Raw genomic sequence first — 18388 nt, 5'->3', positions numbered from 1 at the left:
TGATGGTGGCCCTGATGACACATGATTCTTTCCATTGCTCCAGAGTCCAGTGGCGGCGTGCTTTACATCACTCCAGCCATTGCTTGGCATTGCGCATGGTGATCTCAGGATTGTATGCAGCTGCTCAAACAATGAAACCCATTTCATGAAACTCAGACGCACAGATCTTGTGCTGATGTCACATCTAGGAGCAGTCTGTAACTCTGTAGTGAGTGATACAACAGCGGATAAGCAATTTTTACACAATTCACACTTGTCGGACCCATTCTGTGAGTTTGCATGGTCTACCTCTTCATTACTACGATCGCTCGTCCCCATGCATTTCTATCATGTCGGCAGCACATCTTCCTGTTTACACAGGGAGATGTACTGCCGACAATGATAATTTTTTATGCTGCCTAAACAATACAATCAGTTCCTCGTTTGTTCATTGCCCTGATTACACGTTCATACGGACGCTTGTTTGTCCAATCATTGGCCCGTGTAAAAGAGCTTTCAGAAACTTCTGACTTTTGGCAAGGGTGGCTTCCTAGAAGGTTGCCACGTATAAAGTCATTGAGCTCTCCAGTAAGACCCATACTACTACCAATAATTGTCTATGAAGATTGTATAGCTTGATTTCATGCACCTATTTGCTATGGGTTTTCGGCTGAAACATCTGAACCCAATAATTATAAGGCGTGTCTAAATACTTTTGGCCATATAGTGTATATTTTGCAACATTAAATTTGAACTAAGATTTGATTGCAATAAGGCTCTATTCACATGGCAGAATTTTTGCCGCGGTACCTGCAGCGGATTACGCCACAGAATTCAGCCTCCCGTTCATTTCAATTGGAGTCTGACGCTTTTTCTTCCCGCTAGCTGATTTTTTTAGCTAGCGGGAAAAAGAACCGTCCTGCCCAATCTTCGGGCAGATTCCACCCAGACCTCCTATTGTAGTCAGTGGGAGGAATAATTCCGCTATGGATTTTGCTGCAGGATCCGCCAAGCAAAGTGCACTGACCCTATCAATTGAAAAATTTGATTAAAGGATTGTACAAAATATTTAGGATATCATTAATAATAATAGAATAGTCCAGTTTTATAGGTAATTCCATTAGGTAAACAAGTATTTAAGAAAGAGATTCCATATGCTTCCCATGTCAACAAGTGGCTTCACCATTCTCCTCACCTTTTAGACTTATTTCCTTATGTAATACAATTATAAGGCCTTAATCACACGAACGTGTTAAACGTCCGTGTGACAGCTGTTGAAACAACGGCCGTCACACGGACCTATATAATTCAATGTGGCCGTTCACACGGCCATTGTTTCAACGGACCGTGTCAAGGGTCCGTGAGAATATAGGACATGTCCTATTTTTTCACGTTTCACGCATCACTCCATAGACTCTAGTGTATGGGGGATGTGTGATATCGCGCACCGCAGTGCAGAGCACGGATGCACTTCGGACGTAAAAAACAGCTGTTTTTCACATCCGAGATGCGCAACGCCCGTGTGAATCTAGCCTCAGATGAACGTTACCAAAATGTGTATGTAAAATAATGTATACATTATACAGGGTCATATTAAAGTCAAAGGAGTACAATGCTGCACCAAATCACCTCCCTGCTGGTATCTCTGAGTATGTTCACACGGCTTAGCAAAATACGTCTGACATTACAGGGCTGTTTTCAGGCGAAAACAGCTCCTGAATTTCAGATGTTTTTGCAAGTACTCACGTTTTTCGCGGCATCTTTTACGGACGTTATTGGAGCTGTTTTTCAATGGAGTCAATGAAAAACGGCTCCAAAAACGTCTCAAGAAGTGACATGCACTTCTTTTTCGCGGGCGTATTTTTATGCGCCGTCTTTTGACAGCGACGCGTACAATTACAACTCATGGGAACAGAACATCGTAAAACCCATTGAAAGCAAATCGGCAGATGTTTGTAGGAATAATGGAGCCATTTTTTCATGCGTAATTCGAGGCGTAAAACGTGTAATGGAGCCGTTTTTTACGTCTGAAATCAGTGCGTGTGAACATACCCTAACACTGAAAGAAAGGAGGGGAGAACAGATGATGTCAGCCCTGAGTCTGCAGTGAGCTATCAGATCTATGACAGAAGCAGCAGCACAGCCAGCTGTAGTGCCCGCAAACCGCCAGCCTTCCCCTCTTACCAGCGGATGTGACCGTAGGACTGTGTCCCTTCACCGGCGTCCCCCTTCCCAGGGATGCCAGCATGCTGTGCTCTCTGATTTCTCTCCCCAGTTGTCCTATAGGGTGCGCGCATGCGCTCGTGCCAAGCCTTAAAGGGCCAGCATGCACACAAGCAAAATTATATCCAACCTATCCCTAAGCACCCCGACCTTTAAAAGGAGCCCTGCCCCTTTCTTCAGTGCCTGGGCAATGTTGTGTCTTCCCAGTGTTTGTCATGCAAATGGTTCCCTAGCTGTATCCAATATCCAGTATCTGAGTCCAGTGCCCGTTCAAGACCATATCTGAGACTTCTTTGTTCAAGTCAAGTGTCCTAGAGGACTTCACCATCTGTGTCCGGTGTTTTTGCCAAGTTCATTTTCAGAGGTGACTTCTGTGTTCAAGTCCATTGTCCGAGACGACATCTGTGTTCAAGTCCAGTATCCGAGAGAAGTCTGGCACAATCCAGCTTCCGATAGTCCGGCACAAGCCAGCCATTTCTTCATTGCTTGTAAATGTCTTCTTTACTCTAGACTTCTGCTGATGCCTCTCCTGAATGTCGATGATGAGCGGACGTCCCTCATGTAGTGTCAGTAAATTCTCCAGTGCGATCAGAAGGGAGGACATTATCCCATCACACAGACCACCATATGTCGCTTTCATACAAGAAATGACTCAGACAACGTAAGGAGTGTTAAACTATGTGAATTTTATTGTTGTGTGTTTGTGTGTGTTGTGATTGTGTGTTACCTCCCATCACTCACAAAGAGCGTAGAGCGACACTCAGGACAGGCAAAACCCCCAGTGGAGGAAACCTGCAGGGAAACCATGGCCGCTGTACTGTCCTTCCTCTGGCATACTAAGAGAGGTTAACGCTATATAACGTATGTGCGCATGTACAGTATACATGTGTATATGTGGATTCCCCCATACAAGGAATAGAGCCAGAAAATGTAAAAAGTGACTGTGTTACTATGTACAGTGTGTCAGTGAGTATGATTGTGTATATTTATGTATTTGTGTGTGTGTAAGTATTAGTGTGTATGTATTTATTATGTGATTTTGTGTGCATGCATGCATGTGTTATACATTACCTGCTCCTCATGTTTGGTCATCCATCATGGTCTTCATCTCTCTAGTGGATCAGGCAGCAGAACCTCCTGGGTTGGAATAGAGGTACAAGATAAAACGTTCAGCAACATGTGGATTAGAAGATCCATTACTGCATTTTACTTAGAACTTTTGTGATCATTTTTTCTTACCTACTTCTTTATAACACCAACATTTTACTTACCAGCGTTATTATTAGTCAGGGACCTCAATCGGTGTCTCCGGGTCCACTGCTGTGTCTATCCGGCTAATGATGTTTCCTTCCACTTTCCACATGCACGGATGTAAAATGATGTTTCTACAACGGGCACAGGACAGCGCGCTCTTCCATGGGCCTCGGGTGTAAAACTCCTCTTTATTTCTCCTTGACGCACGTATGGCCCAGCTGTGATGGTTTCGCCTGTTTCTCATCCATGCCCAGTGGAAAGGGTCTTGTGCCATGATCTAAAATGGAATAAAAAATAAGGTAAAATTGGCTTCTCATCACAGACTCTTAATCAAAGACGGCATTTGTTCTGTTTTTTATTACTGACCAGATCACATGTGGTCCGGGCCACCCACGCTCTAAAGTCCATCCGGCGGAGCAACTGGTCGCGTTGGTGATGCAGCTCTTCTGTCTTCACTTCCCAGTCACGTCCTAAGGCCCACGCGTAGATCTCGTCTCTGAAGTCCTCGTCCTCCTCGAACTGGTTCGCTAGAAATCTGAAAGAAAATAAAAATTATTCACGACACATGCAAGAGCAGTGCACTGTATACTTATATATCTCAATGTAAAGGAAACTTGTGTTACTATAAATGATAGCGATGGTGTCCAAGGATGTTGGAATGCCCCAACAAGGTCAGAAGGCTACATAGTAAAATCTATAGGCTTGATGTTTTCTCTTTGGATATTAAAATGTTTAAATATTTTTATTTTACTGCTAAAAAATGACCATAATTGTTTTGTAACCTATAAGGGATAAAGCTAATGTAAAGCACATGATCCACAACTACTTGAGAGTATTCCTTCAAACATGTGATACGTGAATATACTCACAGGGATGCAAAGAAATTCTCTCTATATTCCTCGGTACGCAGTCCGGCTCTCTTGAAGTACACGAGGACCATGGCCAGCAGATACTAGTGGAAGAAGACAAGAAGTTAGAATTTGGGAATAGAGAAATGGTCTCTTCTTATGTCTTATCTTTATGTGGTGATTCTATTTATATGTTTATTAATGTCGGTCCATAATCCTAACACATAAGTCACAGGTTTATCCTCATTGTTCTGAATCTAATATTATTATCTTACCAAGGATGTAGATGTAAAGTAGAATATCTCTTAATGACACATAAACCCTTTTATTCAAATCTGATCTTTCTTGTCAGTCGTGTCTATATCTGGCTAATTGTCTATTCATTTTGTTATTATAAAATTACCTTGTCCGAAATCCTCAAACAGATGTCCTTGGCCAAAAACAGCTGGATGTGCTCATCATCTACCAAAAAAGTTAAATTACAATTCTTTAAATCCAAAATAGTACATGAATTACATGAATTACAAAGAATTATAGTTTTTTTGGGAACTATCCTCAGCGGCCCCTTTATTGATTACGGCGGCCCCTTTATTGTTTACCCAGGCATAGCACCATATATATGGTTGTGGCTATGCCTGGTACTGCACATCAGTCCCATTCAATTTATTGGGACTGAGCTGCAGTGAAATTAAGTACCAGACACAGCCACATCTATATGTTTGGCGCTATGCCTGAGTAAACAATAAGGCCTCATGCAGACGGCCGTACCCGTAATCACGGCTCGCGATATTGCGGGCACTGCCGGCCGCCCGTATTTTCGGCTCGTGCTCCCATACAAAGTAAGAGAGCACGGACTGTAAAAAGCAAAAGATAGGACATGTCCTATCTTTTGCAGTACACTTCTATGGCCCGGACACCTTCCTGTAAATAAACGGGAAGGTGTCCGTGGACAATAGAGGTGAATGGGTCTGTAATTGCGGACCGCAATTACGGACATTTTTTACGGTCGTGTGCATGGGGCCTAAAGGATTCTTAAAGAGGCTCTGTCACCAGATTTTGCAACCCCTATCTGCTATTGCAGCAGATAGGCGCTGCAATGTAGATTACAGTAACGTTTTTATTTTTAAAAAACGAGCATTTTTGGCCAAGTTATGACCATTTTTGTATTTATGCAAATGAGGCTTGCAAAAGTACAACTGGGCGTGTTGAAAAGTAAAAGTACAACTGGGCGTGTATTATGTGCGTACATCGGGGCGTTTTTACTTCTTTTACTAGCTGGGCGTTCTGACGAGAAGTATCATCCACTTCTCTTCACAACGCCCAGCTTCTGGCAGTGCAGACACAGCCGTGTTCTCCAGAGATCACGCTGTGTCGTCACTCACAGGTCCTGCATCGTGTCAGACGAGCGAGGACACATCGGCACCAGAGGCTACAGATGATTCTGCAGCAGCATCGGCGTTTGCAGGTAAGTCGATGTAGCTACTTACCTGCAAACGCTGATGCTGCTGCAGAATCAACTCTAGCCTCTGGTGCCGATGTGTCCTCGCTCGTCTGACACGATGCAGGACCTGGGGAAGTGACGTCACAGCGTGATCTGCCAGAAGCTGGGCGTTCTGAAGAGAAGTGGATGATACTTCCCGTCAGAACGCCCAGCTAGTAAAAGAAGTAAAAACGCCATGATGTACGCACATAATACACGCCCACTTGTACTTTTACTTTTCAACACGCCCAGTTGTACTTTTGCAAGACTCATTTGCATAAATACAAAAATGGTCATAACTTGGCCAAAAATGCTCGTTTTTTAAAAATAAAAACGTTACTGTAATCTACATTGCAGCGCCGATCTGCTGCAATAGCAGATAGGGGTTGCAAAATCTGGTGACAGAGCCTCTTTAACAATCGCTGGAACACTGCAGCTGCTTTACTTTGCTTATCCTGGTGGTGCCAGGAGTCAAACCCCCACTGATAAAATATTGACGGCTTATTCTAATGACAGTTTATCGATAATACAGCGTAACAGTCATTTCAGGTAACTTTTCAGAATAAGCTGTTTTATGTGTGTACAGGAGAACAAATGTTGTAAATTATAGCAGAAAATGTCACTCTGTAAGTCGTAGCAAGGTGGAGGCCATTGTTGGGCTCAGTGGCGTAGCTATAGGGGTCGCAGAGGTCGCAGTTGCGACCGGGCCCCTAAGCCTGGGTGTGCCCACGGGCCCCCATTGCCGTACAGCAAGCTTCCTAAATAAATCTTCTGTGCCGTGAAGCCGGCACTTCCTGGTTACTACGGTCACATGGTACTCTTAGTGTACCATGTGACCGTGTTCTCACGTGACACGTCTTCCAGACAGTGGAGTGGAAGAATCGGTTCGGAGGACTCCAGGTAAGCTGCAGTCTGTAATGTAATGTATTGTGTGGTGTTGTAATGTAATGTGTTGTAATGTGTTGTAATGTAATGTAATGTGTTGTGATGCCTTGTAATGTATTGTGTTGTATTGTGCTGTTTGCGTTGGAGAGGGGGGGGCGTTAAATCACAGCCCCCCCTCCTCTCTCCACCGCAAACTCCACAATACAACACAATACAGTATCAGATGCCTGTATGAGAGCGGGGCTGCGGCTGTGTAATACAGTCACTGCCCCGCTCCTGTGTCCTGATATGTGCGCGCCGTCAGGATGATACGATGCGGCCGGCGCTGCACTAATGATCTGCGGCACTGAAGACAGAACATGGCGGGTGCACTACAAAACACCCCCATGTTCTGTCCTCAATGCCTGAACCGCCGCTCATTAGTGCAGCGCCGGCCGCATTACCTCATGCTGACCGCGCGCACGGACTTAATGTCAGGAGCGGGGCAATGGCTGTATTACACAGCCGCAGCCCCGCTCTATAACGGCGGAGATAAAAGAAACCTCTCATCTCCGCCGCTGCTCTCCTGAATGCTGCGATCAAAGCTGACCGAGCATTCAGGGGAAAATGAGAAGGGCGATGCCCCTGGATCGCGTCACAGGGAATTCCTGTGACGCGATTGAGTGACATACCATATATGGGCAGACAGCCCAGGGTCCATTGAAGGACCCCAGTGCTGTCTGACCATATTTCCTGTTGTTAGGGCATACTTGGGTAAGTCCCAAAAACTGCCTGTGTGCTATCCGTCCACAGGCTAATGTACTGGGATATAGATCTATGCCAGTACATTAAAGTTTAAAAAATAAAGTAACAAACAAAGTAATGTTAAATTAAAAAAAAATACACATACGCCTTTTTTACAATAAACATTAAAATAAGTCTCAATACATAAAATATTCACATAATCGGTATTGGCGCGGCCGTAATAACCTGCACAACAATTGTTTTGCATCATTTATGATGTGTACGCTGTAAAAAATAAAATAAAAACGGCTTTCTATCACTTATTGTGGGGCACGAGGTGTGATGATGAATTTAACCTCCATGTGCCTCACATGCAGGGCTCATTTACACGAGCATGTGCGTTTTGCACACGCAAAAACCGCGGCGTTTTGCATGCGCAAAAGGCACTTAACAGCTCCGTGTGTCATCCCCGTATGATGCGTGGCTGCGTGCTTTTCGTGCAGCCGCCATCATGATGACACTCCGTTTGAATGTTTGTCAACAGAAAAGCACGTGGTGCTTTCCTGTTTGCAAACATACTTTTGACTGCTGTTGCGCGAATCACGCGCGTCCCACAGAAGTGCTTCCGTGTGGTGCGCGTGATTTTCACGCAGCCATTGACTTCAATGGGTGCGTGATGCGCGAACAGCGCACAAAGATAGGACATGTCGTGAGTTTTTTTCAGCGGACTCACACTGAGCAAAACTCACGAACTGTCTGCACTGCCCCATAGACTAATATAGGTGCGTACGACACGCGTGAAAAGCACGCGCGTCGCACGCACGTATATCACGCTCGTGTAAACGAGCCCTAGCAGTAATTAACCCCATGATGTACCTTACACATTAACCCATTATGACTGAGAAACATGATGGGGTTAATTACTATTAATGTGAGGCACATTCAAAATTCATCATTACACCACGCGCCTCACATCAGAAAATGGAAGAACTTTTTTACTTTTATTACTGTTGGCAAAGTAAACAAAGTATCGGTATCGAAGTGCAAATTTTGGTATCGTGACATCCCTACACTGTGGGTCGCGTCCCCCTGGGGATTCGTGTGAAGACCTCCGGGGGGGGGGTTGCGAGAATCTCACCGAGGTCCCCGTTCCATTCAATCCTGGAGCAAGGAGCTGACATCTCCTTGATCCAGCATTCACTGTGCCCTGAGCGGCTCGACGCAGGCAGGTGGGATGCAGCGACATCATCGCGCCTGCCTGCGCTGAGTCAATCATAGCACACACCGGAGGAGGCGAAGGATCCTCCACCCGACGTGGGAACGGGGATAGGTAAGTAATTATGTTATTTTTCTATTATGCACATATGAGGGCATTATACTGTATGGGGGCTGATATTGCGGGGGGGGGGGGGGCATTATACTGCATGGGGGCTGATAAGATGGGGGGCATTATACTGCATGGGGGCTGATATAGGGGAATCATACTGTATGGGGGGCTGATATGGGGAGCATTATACGGTATGGGGGGGCATTATGCATTATGGGGCATTATACTGTGTGGGGGCATTATACTATTGGGGCTGTTGGGCAAGGCATCTGGGCATAGGCGCGCGCAGGGGTCTGATGATGATGGTGGTGTTGGGGAGTGGTAGGGGGGCCCAAGCTGAATTCTTGCACCCGGGCCCATGAGCCTTTAGCTACGCCCCTGGTCGGGCTCAATACTTTGCCCTCCTGATCAGACAATACAATGAAGTAAATAAAAAAAATGTACTCACCTCAATGCTCCACTTCGATTCTCCCCACTGGGTCACCTTAGGCTCTCCCTGCAGGCCGCAGCTCATACAAGTTACTGACGCTGGACGTTGTATGTGACGCAGCACTGAGGTCGTTGAGTGCTGCATCACATATATGGCCCTGTATGTTGTACGAGCCGCAGCATGCTGAGAGAGAATCGGGAGAAGAGGAGCGGTGAGCATATATATTTGTTATCTTATGTCCGATCCTGGGATGAGAGGGATAGGGCCGCGGTCACGTTCGCACACCCTGCGAGTGCAATTTTTACACCACAATTGTGGTGCGTGGCCAGCTGAAAGATGCAGCAAATTTATTATGAGGCATTCACTTCTTATTAAATGTGTGGCATCCTACTCCAGCAAACTGTTTATTAAGACCGGGGTATGAAACGCCAGTCTTAATAAATCGCCCTCTTTGTGTCTGATCAGAATCATTGGAAGGTGCAGTGAATCTTACCGAGGAGATTGTAGAAAGCAGTCCGTTCTTATGGCTGCAGGGTATGCTCCTTCCTCCTCTTCCGGCACTCGTCTATCATGTAGGTCAGCGAACTGTGATAGAAGAAATAGATATTACAGTCAGCCGTCCAATGGAAAAATATCAAATACAGACAATTATGTGTTAATAAGTTTACAATGAATTAAAAATGAAATGAATTAATTACAGGGAAATCTTAGTAAAATCCATGTTTAAGAAGATTTCCTGGTGGTCGGTCTCTGGGGTTAGTGCTGTCACCTCTCAGAGCATTAGTTAAGCCTTGTATGACCTTGGTAGAAGGACGCGTCACCCTTATAGGGTGTTTATTCTCATGGGTGAAGAGGTTAATAAGAAGCTGATAGATTAGATTTGTAATGGTTTGTAACACGAAGTATGGATTTGATATGTAGTGACTGCAGTGATATAAAATCTTGTACTGACGTCTCCTCCACATGAAGAGTGACCATCTCTCTCTTCCTCTTCCTCGCCATCTCTTCTCCTCTTCCTGGGAAACTTAAAGAGAAGAGAATATTACCATGAATATTTGGGAATGTGACTTTTCCTGAAGAAGATGTTACAAAGACTTATATTAATATAAACATGTAGTATGAGCGCCGGACTGACATTATAACTGGGGCGTATATATAGAGGGTGCAGAGGTAGCAGTCACACCCAGGATCTACTGCCATAGGGGGCCCAAAATCCCCTCTGCCAGAAGAAGACACCAATATTATAAACGACACATGGTATAGAGAGGGCCCTGATACAGATTTTACATTAGAGACCAGGAGCTTCAAGTTATGCCTCTGTATTATAAGATATGTTACTACACACATACTAAACATATATATTATAGGAAAAACCCAATAAACACCCCGCTAACATTATCCATATCCCGGTCCCAATTTACACACATTATAGATTAAAGTGAATCTGAATATTAGGTTGAAGTAAAAAGAAAAATGAATTACAGGACATCTGCACCGCGGGGCCAAAAATGCCGCTATGAAGGGTAAAAGTGAAGAAATGGGGTGATGGTCCTGGCAGACTGATCAGAATATGGTGGAAGATCCTATTGATATCATTTTCTAGAATGGAAACCTCTCTAAATACAGAATACTAATAAGCATATGGTCCTACAGCTTGGGATCCATCAGAAAGATCTGAGGAAGGAGATGATACGTCGGGTTATTTTACTCTTGTCTCCTTAGTTTATCCAGATTTTGGGTATTTAGGTGAAAACCTTTGAGTTTATTAATAAAATCCGATCCATTTCAGTAGTGGAAGAAGCATCTGTGTCTGTGTCTGGCATGACGTGGATCAGTCATTATGGTTAGTAAATGGCGGCACTTTACCTGTGAAGTCTTGAAGACAGTTGGTGTTGTCTCTCAGAAGACGCAGATACGCAGTAGTGTCTTCTCCTCCGATAAAAGTAAACGTTTGTCAAGTCGCTTTGAAGAACAAAATGGAGCCTGTCTTATCTCTGAAAAGAGCGATCACAGACTGGCACCAACTGATGATTTTTCTCTATCTTTAAATTCAAATCCTGCGATTCTATTGGTTGTTGTTTGCGGCACTTGCCATGATGATTCATGCCTCAGCTAATTTAAAGGGAAAGTACACTGAAATAATGTCATGGTGCGTTTTAATATAAGGCTTCTAAATTACTGCTTAGAAAAACGTTGTCATCCTTGTATTTTACATCCTTATTCCATCTGGTGACATTTGTGGCAGCTGCCATGTTGTACTATGTTGTTTCCATGGGTAATGCAGAATGGTCATGTCTATTAAATGTCTTTGTACTAAATTTACCTCATGTGCTCCAGATTCTTAAAACTGATATATAATGTATGTAGCTTTGGTGTAGGTGCTGGAGTTAGAAGCATGTTGACTGATGTCTGACCTGGCGGAGGATGTCATCTTCACCATTTAACATCTTGCAGGCCTCTCATATATTTGGCGCATACTTAAATCCAAAAATCTGTTGGACGTGGGTAAAACGTACAAAAACTGAGGACCAGAAGCTTTATAATGTGATCTTATCATTTCCATTCAGATTTACAAGAAATTGACTGGCATTGTTGTCATACATGTGCCCCCATATGTCATACATTCATAGCCATATATATTTCTATTAGATAAATTCTCTATATACTATGTATTGTCCTGATCTCTATGTACAGTGACATCACTATTAGTATACTGGTTGCATAGGTAGAGAAATGTAGTGTTACATTGTTACATGGTTTCCATTCAGATGAAAGTCAGGCATAAGATATATTGAATTTATATTTCATTGCTATAGATTCTACACAGGAAGTGGTGGCAGTTGTGAGTGGGCCCCAAAGCTACATCAAGCCCTTCACAGCCCGCCACACAGGATCTTGATGTTAGTCACCGCCGGGTTGTTGTGTGTTGCGGTACATACAAGGTCTTTGCGCTGGCTGGCATCAGGACCATGTGTGCAGCGGCGCCCAAAAAGAAGAGAAGCCAGCGAGGAACAGTAAGTAAATAGAGCGGTCTGAGTTCATTTCCTTTAGGCCTGGTTTACACGAGTGTGTGCATTTTGGTCGCGCAAAAAACGCAGCGTAATGCGCGCGTTGCAATTGCGTTTGTCATGCGTATACGCTGCATTGCTGCGTTTTTAACGCGCACGTGACCTGCGTTTAAAACTTGCGTTAAAAACGCAGGGGTAGGTAATGCGAGGCCAGCCTACAAATAGGCAGGCTGGCCCAACCCCTGCTTGCTGGGTGAACAGGTTGTCCGCCTTATTGCAGCCTCTGCTGAAACTCCAGTGTGTGTTGAAACTGTTGACACGTGTCTTGGCTTGCAAGCCACATTTATGCCTTCTCAGTCGCTGGCATGTGTGCTGCTTGCGTGGATGATTTTGCGTCGTTTTGGCGAACGGCGACCCATGCTGCAGCACCAGCCGCGTAGAAGAACTCGGATTTGGGTTCATCCACTTGTGACCCAACGAACCTCCAAAGGGCACTTTCATACACTATATGAGGACTTACGGCATCAACCAGAGAAATTTTGTGCGTTCTGCCGCATGTCTGTGTCCACCTTTGATCTTCTGCTTGCGCAGATTCGCACTGGAATCACCTACCAGAATACCAACATGCGACGCTGCATTTCCCCTGAGGAACGACTGCTTGTGACTTTGAAGTATGTGTGCAGCTGCAATTAGTTCTTAGAGGACGCTGTATGTTTTACAAGTCCGCCATAACATGTGTTCTTTATTGTTTCTGCTTTATCTTGCATTTAGATTTCTGGCCACAGGCAATAGTTACCATTCCTTACATTTTTAATTTCTTTTATGAGTGACCACCATTTCCTTCATTGTGACATCCACCTGTGTTGTGCTGTGGCAGAGATTGAAGACCACGGTCATGCCTCAGCCCACGACAGAACAGTGGCTTAGAATTTCAGACACATTTCTTTGTGCAACTCAATTTCCGAATTGCATTGGTGCCCTAGACGGCAAGCACATTCGTGTGCAGAAGCCCCCACGCAGTGGCTCTTGATACTATAACTACAAACAGTTTTTTTACATCGTATTGTTGGCCTTGGCGGACAGTAATTATTGTTTCACGATTGTAGACATAGGCTCGTATGGAAGCTCTGCTGATGCCCGCATATTCCGTTCATCCAGAACGGGTAAACGACTTGTGAATAATCAACTGGCTGTGCCAGAACCTACCATCCTCCCTGTCTCCAGCGGCCCACCGATTCCATATGTCATAGTTGCAGATGAGGGGTTTGCCCTGACAAGGCAAGTAATGCGGCCATTTGCAAGAAGGGGCTTGGATGAGCGTCGACGCATGTTCAATTACAGCCTCTGCCGAGCTCGAAGATGTGTGGAATGTGCCTTTGACATTATGTCTAACAGGTGGCGGGTGTTTCTGTCTACAATGCAAATGTCACCGCAGAATGTGACACGTGTCATCCAAGCGTGTGTAGTTCTGAATAACTTCTGCCGCATTCATGATGCAACGTTTGATGCAGAATATATACTAACACATGCACCCACCAGCAACACTGTGCCGGCAATTCCACTAGGGAGATCTCTCACATCTGGACTCCGAGTGCGGGAAAGTTTAGCTGCATATTTTGAGAGCCCATCAGGAGCCGCACCATGGGGGCTTGATGGCATTTAAAGGGTCGCATAGTTCTTAGATTATTGTGTCCACAGGCCAGAAGTGGCCAGTGTTTTTTGTTTTAGGTTAGGGGCTTGTAGTGTTAGGGACTCGCTAGGTAAGGTAGAAAAGGAACACGGTGCCACAAATCAGGATCTAATACAGTATTAAAAAATTGGTCGGTGCGACAATTCCGCTCACCTCGGGTGGTGGACACCAATGGGTGTCAACAGGGCTTAGGAAGCTGCAGCCAGGTCCACAACACAGCCAAACGAAGTTTGCTGTCAGCTTGTAGTACAATTTAGGAGTAGGAAAAAAACGGGACCACCGGCGCTGCTTTGGTCGTAGAAAATACACAACCACCGTGATGGGTAATGTGTATGGAGTTTTATTGTTAATAGGCTACGCGTTTCGACGTCGAACTGACGTCTTCCTCAGGCCAATACAGACTGTGCGGTTCCTGCCCTATTTATACATCAGGGTGAGGAAAAAGACCGCCAGATGTAACGGGTCAAAGGTCACATAAAAAAACATAATTAAGAAACAGTAATTTACAAGTCAATTACACATATAATGATTCAGTATAAAGGAACAATATAAAAAAACGGGATTAGCAACATGTTTAAAAGCTATTTTACATATTAGGGATATATGCTGTGTGAGTTAGAATGACATGTCGATCCGAGGTATTTACAGATATTTTTTATAAAAAGCAAAGTATTAACTTTTATTTGTGTGTACGACTGTAGCTGAATGGACAGTCATATACTTAGTTATGTGTAAGTTTTTATGTGTTATGACTAATGTTAGCGGAAGGTCAACAGTAACGCATGTTCTGCAGAGACAGAGCGTCCTTGGTTACTAAAAGTCAAAAGATTACGGAAGCCATGAGGGACCAAAACACTTAGAATGGACCGCATGTTTGGAACGCATGAAGATGCACTGCTGAATAAAAGCGTCCTTGGTTACTGAACGTCAAGAATACACGGAGGTTATGGGGGACCAAAGGACTTGCGATGGATCGCAAATTGAACCGCAGGGGGTCACGGATCTCAACGATAAGAGATCTGAAGGGGACCACGGCACCGGGACCGGTGAGTGGCAGAAAGTCGTGATATAGGGACATTGGTTCTTTTTAAATTAATAGAGATCTCTTTCTCCTTGAGAGTATAATTGACACACTTATCACAGTGGGTAGATGGTTATTTTTTAGAAGCCACTTAAAAGGAATGAACATCACAAAAAGTTGAAAGAAGGGCCTGGATTTATGTCGGTCAAATTGGATTTTGTATACCAATAGTATATACATTTGTAAAGATTTAAAAACAGACCGAAAAATGTAAATTAAATAAGAGACCTTATGTTAAAAAGGGAACCTTGTATATGAGAAGGGGAACGGGGGTTACAGCCCATTAGTATTAGGGACTAAAGGTATGTGTTAGGGACTCGCAATACATGAGGACCCTTGACGTGGGTTGCGAGCTTACATCTGTTGGGGTTTGTACTTGCCCTTTGACAGTCACGAAAGTGATTGCATGAGAATGAATTCTGGTTGCCAAAATTAAGTTCTCCTTCAATCCCGACTGTCCTTTCTGTGGCTATTGGCACATCACAGCCCGCCAACATTCACATCTGTTTCAAACAATGGCAAACCCCTACAGATGAACTGATACCTCATAGAACATGTGCCATTATTTTGGGGCAAGCTCAGCAGTGTGTGAGTGTACAGTAAAGATCCCGTTTAGGTAATCATTTTGTGGAGGGGGGGCAAAAAAGCTCAACACGCAATTGCAACACCTTCGTTTTTAATGTTGTTTGCACACCAAAAACGGGGTGCAAAAGAACCAAACACAAACAAGTAAAGGTCGCACCAACATGGTGCAAAACATATCAGAGCAGACTATGCAGGCCGACAAACAATAACCTTGGTCGGCTCATCCCACAGCCACTTTTATAAATGGTGGTATTGCTGGCCCGGGGAACTGTACGTGGGCATTTCAGCACCACTATGCTGGCCATGGAGCTGCTGATGATGTTCGTCTCCAGCATAGTGGTGCTGATGATGGGCCTGGTAGCTGGGTCCAGGGAAAGGGGGAGCGAAGGTTTCTGGACCTCTGCTGTATTGTGGCAAATGGCGCTCACGGGCAGGCAGAGGTCCAGGGGAAAACCGGGCAGGCCCAGCTCTATAAGGGTGTTGGCGTGCGCTGGGGGTGGCTGGTTGGTATGGGCCAGGGTAATTGGAGCTTGTCGAAGCCACCGCGAATCCTCGCCACTGCTCGATTGCAGTGAAACAGTGGTGAGGATTGTTGGGGGGTGTGGCGTTATCAATCAGGGAAATAATTGCTGAGTGTAGGCGTGCCACCCTATCATCAGGTACCTTGCGCAACAGTGGCACTATTCCCCGGGCAAAAAAGTCCTGCCCGTCTTCGTCGGCCGCTCGACGCAGGTATTCTATGACCCGAGTATCAACCTGGGCCCCAGCGGCTGGCTGCTGACTGCGTCGGCGTCTGGCTGGTGGTCGAGGGGGGAGATTTCCTGCCGGAGGGAGTTCGGCATGGGCCGACTCTACTGGGGCCGGGTCCTGGGGTGTAGGCTCCGGGGTTAGGGGCAGCAGTCGACTGCTGGGAGGATGTGGCTGGGACTCGGTATGGTCACTCTCCTCCTCCGAGTTGTTCAGATTGTCAGTAGTTCTGGAATCGAAAAACATAATGAGATACCAATAGTCATCATTGGACAAAAATGCTTTACGGCGAACATGACATGTGCAAAGCAACATTTACGCAGGCAATAGCACATTTACTTACGATGTCATCTCCATGATATCCTTCAGGAACATGAGCTGCTTTGTATATACACTACCGTTCAAAAGTTTAAAGTCACTTAGAAATTTCCTTATTTTTGAAAGAAAAGCACAGATTTTTTCAATGAAGATAACATTAAATTAATCAGAAATACACTCTATACATTGTTAATGTGGTAAATGACTATTCTAGCTGCAAACGTCTGGTTTTTAATGCAATATCTGCATAGGTGTATAGAGGCCCATTTCCAGCAACCATCACTCCAGTGTTCTAATGGTACATTGTGTTTGCTAAATGTGCTAGAAGGCTAATGGATGATTAGAAAACACTTGAAAACCCTTGTGCAATTATGTTAGCACCACTGTAAACAGTTTTGCTGTTTAGAGGAGCTATAAAACTGACCTTCCTTTGAGCTAGTTGAGAATCTGGAGCATTACATTTGTGGGTTGGATTAAACTCTCCAAATGGCTAGAAGAGAGCTTTCATGTGAAACTCGACAGTCTATTCTTGTTCTTAGAAATGAAGGCTATTCCATGCGAGAAATTGCCAAGAAACGGAAGATTTCCTACAACGGTGTGTACTACTCCCTTCAGAGGACAGCACACACAGGCTCTAACCAGAGTAGAAAGAGAAGTGGGAGGCCCCGCTGCACAACCGAGCAACAAGACAAGTACATTAGAGTCTCTAGTTTGAGAAATAGATGCCTCACAGGTCCTCAACTGGCAGCTTCATTAAATAGTACCCGCAAAATGCCAGTGTCAACGTCTACAGTGAAGAGGCGACTCCGGGATGCTGGCCTTCAGGGCAGAGTGGCAAAGAGAAAGCCATATCTGAGACTGGCTAATAAAAGGAAAATATTAATATGGGCAAAAGCACACAGACATTGGACAGAGGAAGATTGGAAAAAAGTGTTATGGACAGACGAATCGACATTTGAGGTGTTTGGATCACACAGAAGAACATTTGTGAGACGCAGAACAACTGAAAAGATGCTGGAAGAGTGCCTGACGCCATCTTTCAAGCATGGTGGAGATAATGTGATGGTCTGGGGTTGCTTTGGTGCTGGTAAAGTGGGAGATTTGTACAAGGTAAAAGGGATTTTGAATAAGGAAGGCTATCACACCATTCTGCAAGGCCATGCCATACCCTGTGGACAGCGCTTGATTGGAGCCAATTTCATCCTACAACAGGACAATGACCCAAAGTACACCTCCAAATTATGCAAGAACTATTTAGGGAAGAAGCAGGCAGCTGGTATTCTATCTGTAATGGAGTGGCCAGCGCAGTCACCAGATCTCAACCCCATAGAGCTGTTGTGGGAGCAGCTTGACCGTATGGTACGCAAGAAGTGCCCATCAAGCCAATCCAACTTGTGGGAGGGGCTTTTGGATGCATTGGGTGAAATTTCTCCCGATTACCTCAGCAAATTAACAGCTAGAATGCCAAAGGTCTGCAATGCTGTAATTGCTGCAAATTGAGAATTCTTTGACGAAAGCAAAGTTTGAAAGAAAAATTATTATCCTTGTCAATGTCTTGACTATATTTTCTAGTCATTTTGCAACTCATTTGATAAATATAAGTGTGAGTTTTCATGGAAAACCCAAAATTGTCTGGGTGACGCCAAACTTTTGAACGGTAGTGTATGTAGGGCCGTTTTTTTAATGCCCAATCACCACTTCGGCCTCTGTCGCCCATCTCAAGGCGAAATTGGTCCCTGCAGCTCCTCCAGCGTGTTTTAATATCCTGGACTGTAGGATGAACACCAAAAACATGGTCACTCATTGTGGT

The 18388-nt window shown here is 44.7% G+C and overlaps 1 protein-coding gene across 2 annotated transcripts; it reads right to left on the bottom strand.

The window, feature by feature from the left end:
- Positions 1-2874: 2874 nt before the first annotated feature.
- Positions 2875-17769, bottom strand: LOC142760754 (speedy protein 1-B-like). Of its 2 annotated transcripts, XM_075863933.1 has the most exons (8): positions 11016-11148; positions 10102-10173; positions 9643-9734; positions 4708-4766; positions 4326-4408; positions 3823-3991; positions 3474-3733; positions 2875-3339 (listed from the first exon to the last, which is right to left on the bottom strand). In XM_075863933.1, exons 5-7 carry the CDS (start codon positions 4394-4396, stop codon positions 3485-3487), a joined length of 489 nt encoding a protein of 162 aa, XP_075720048.1. In that variant the 5' UTR covers positions 4397-4408; positions 4708-4766; positions 9643-9734; positions 10102-10173; positions 11016-11148; the 3' UTR covers positions 2875-3339; positions 3474-3484. The 2 variants fall into 2 exon arrangements, with proteins under 2 accessions (XP_075720048.1, XP_075720047.1); XM_075863932.1 differs by lacking the exons at positions 2875-3339; positions 3474-3733; positions 3823-3991; positions 4326-4408; positions 11016-11148 and adding an exon at positions 16177-17769.
- Between the last annotated feature and the right edge of the window lie 619 nt (positions 17770-18388).

The sequence above is a fragment of the Rhinoderma darwinii genome, chromosome 4 (genome assembly GCF_050947455.1).
Source record: "Rhinoderma darwinii isolate aRhiDar2 chromosome 4, aRhiDar2.hap1, whole genome shotgun sequence".
NCBI classification, from domain to species: domain Eukaryota; kingdom Metazoa; phylum Chordata; class Amphibia; order Anura; family Rhinodermatidae; genus Rhinoderma; species Rhinoderma darwinii.
The sequence above is the reverse complement of the archived record's forward strand: the minus strand, read 5'-3'. Positions and strand labels throughout refer to the sequence as shown.

Bases quoted from the DNA above. Each gene is read 5' to 3' on its own strand.
- LOC142760754 (XM_075863932.1), bottom strand. From the start codon at position 16,575: ATGTTGCTTTGCACATGTCATGTTCGCCGTAAAGCATTTTTGTCCAAT. The intron at 10,174-16,176 runs GTACCTGATGAT...CTTCTCTTTAAG, and splicing joins TAGTGCCACTGTTGCGCAAG to TTTCCCAGGAAGAGGAGAAG. The intron at 9,735-10,101 runs GTCAGTACAAGA...CTTCTATCACAG, and splicing joins ACTCTTCATGTGGAGGAGAC to TTCGCTGACCTACATGATAG.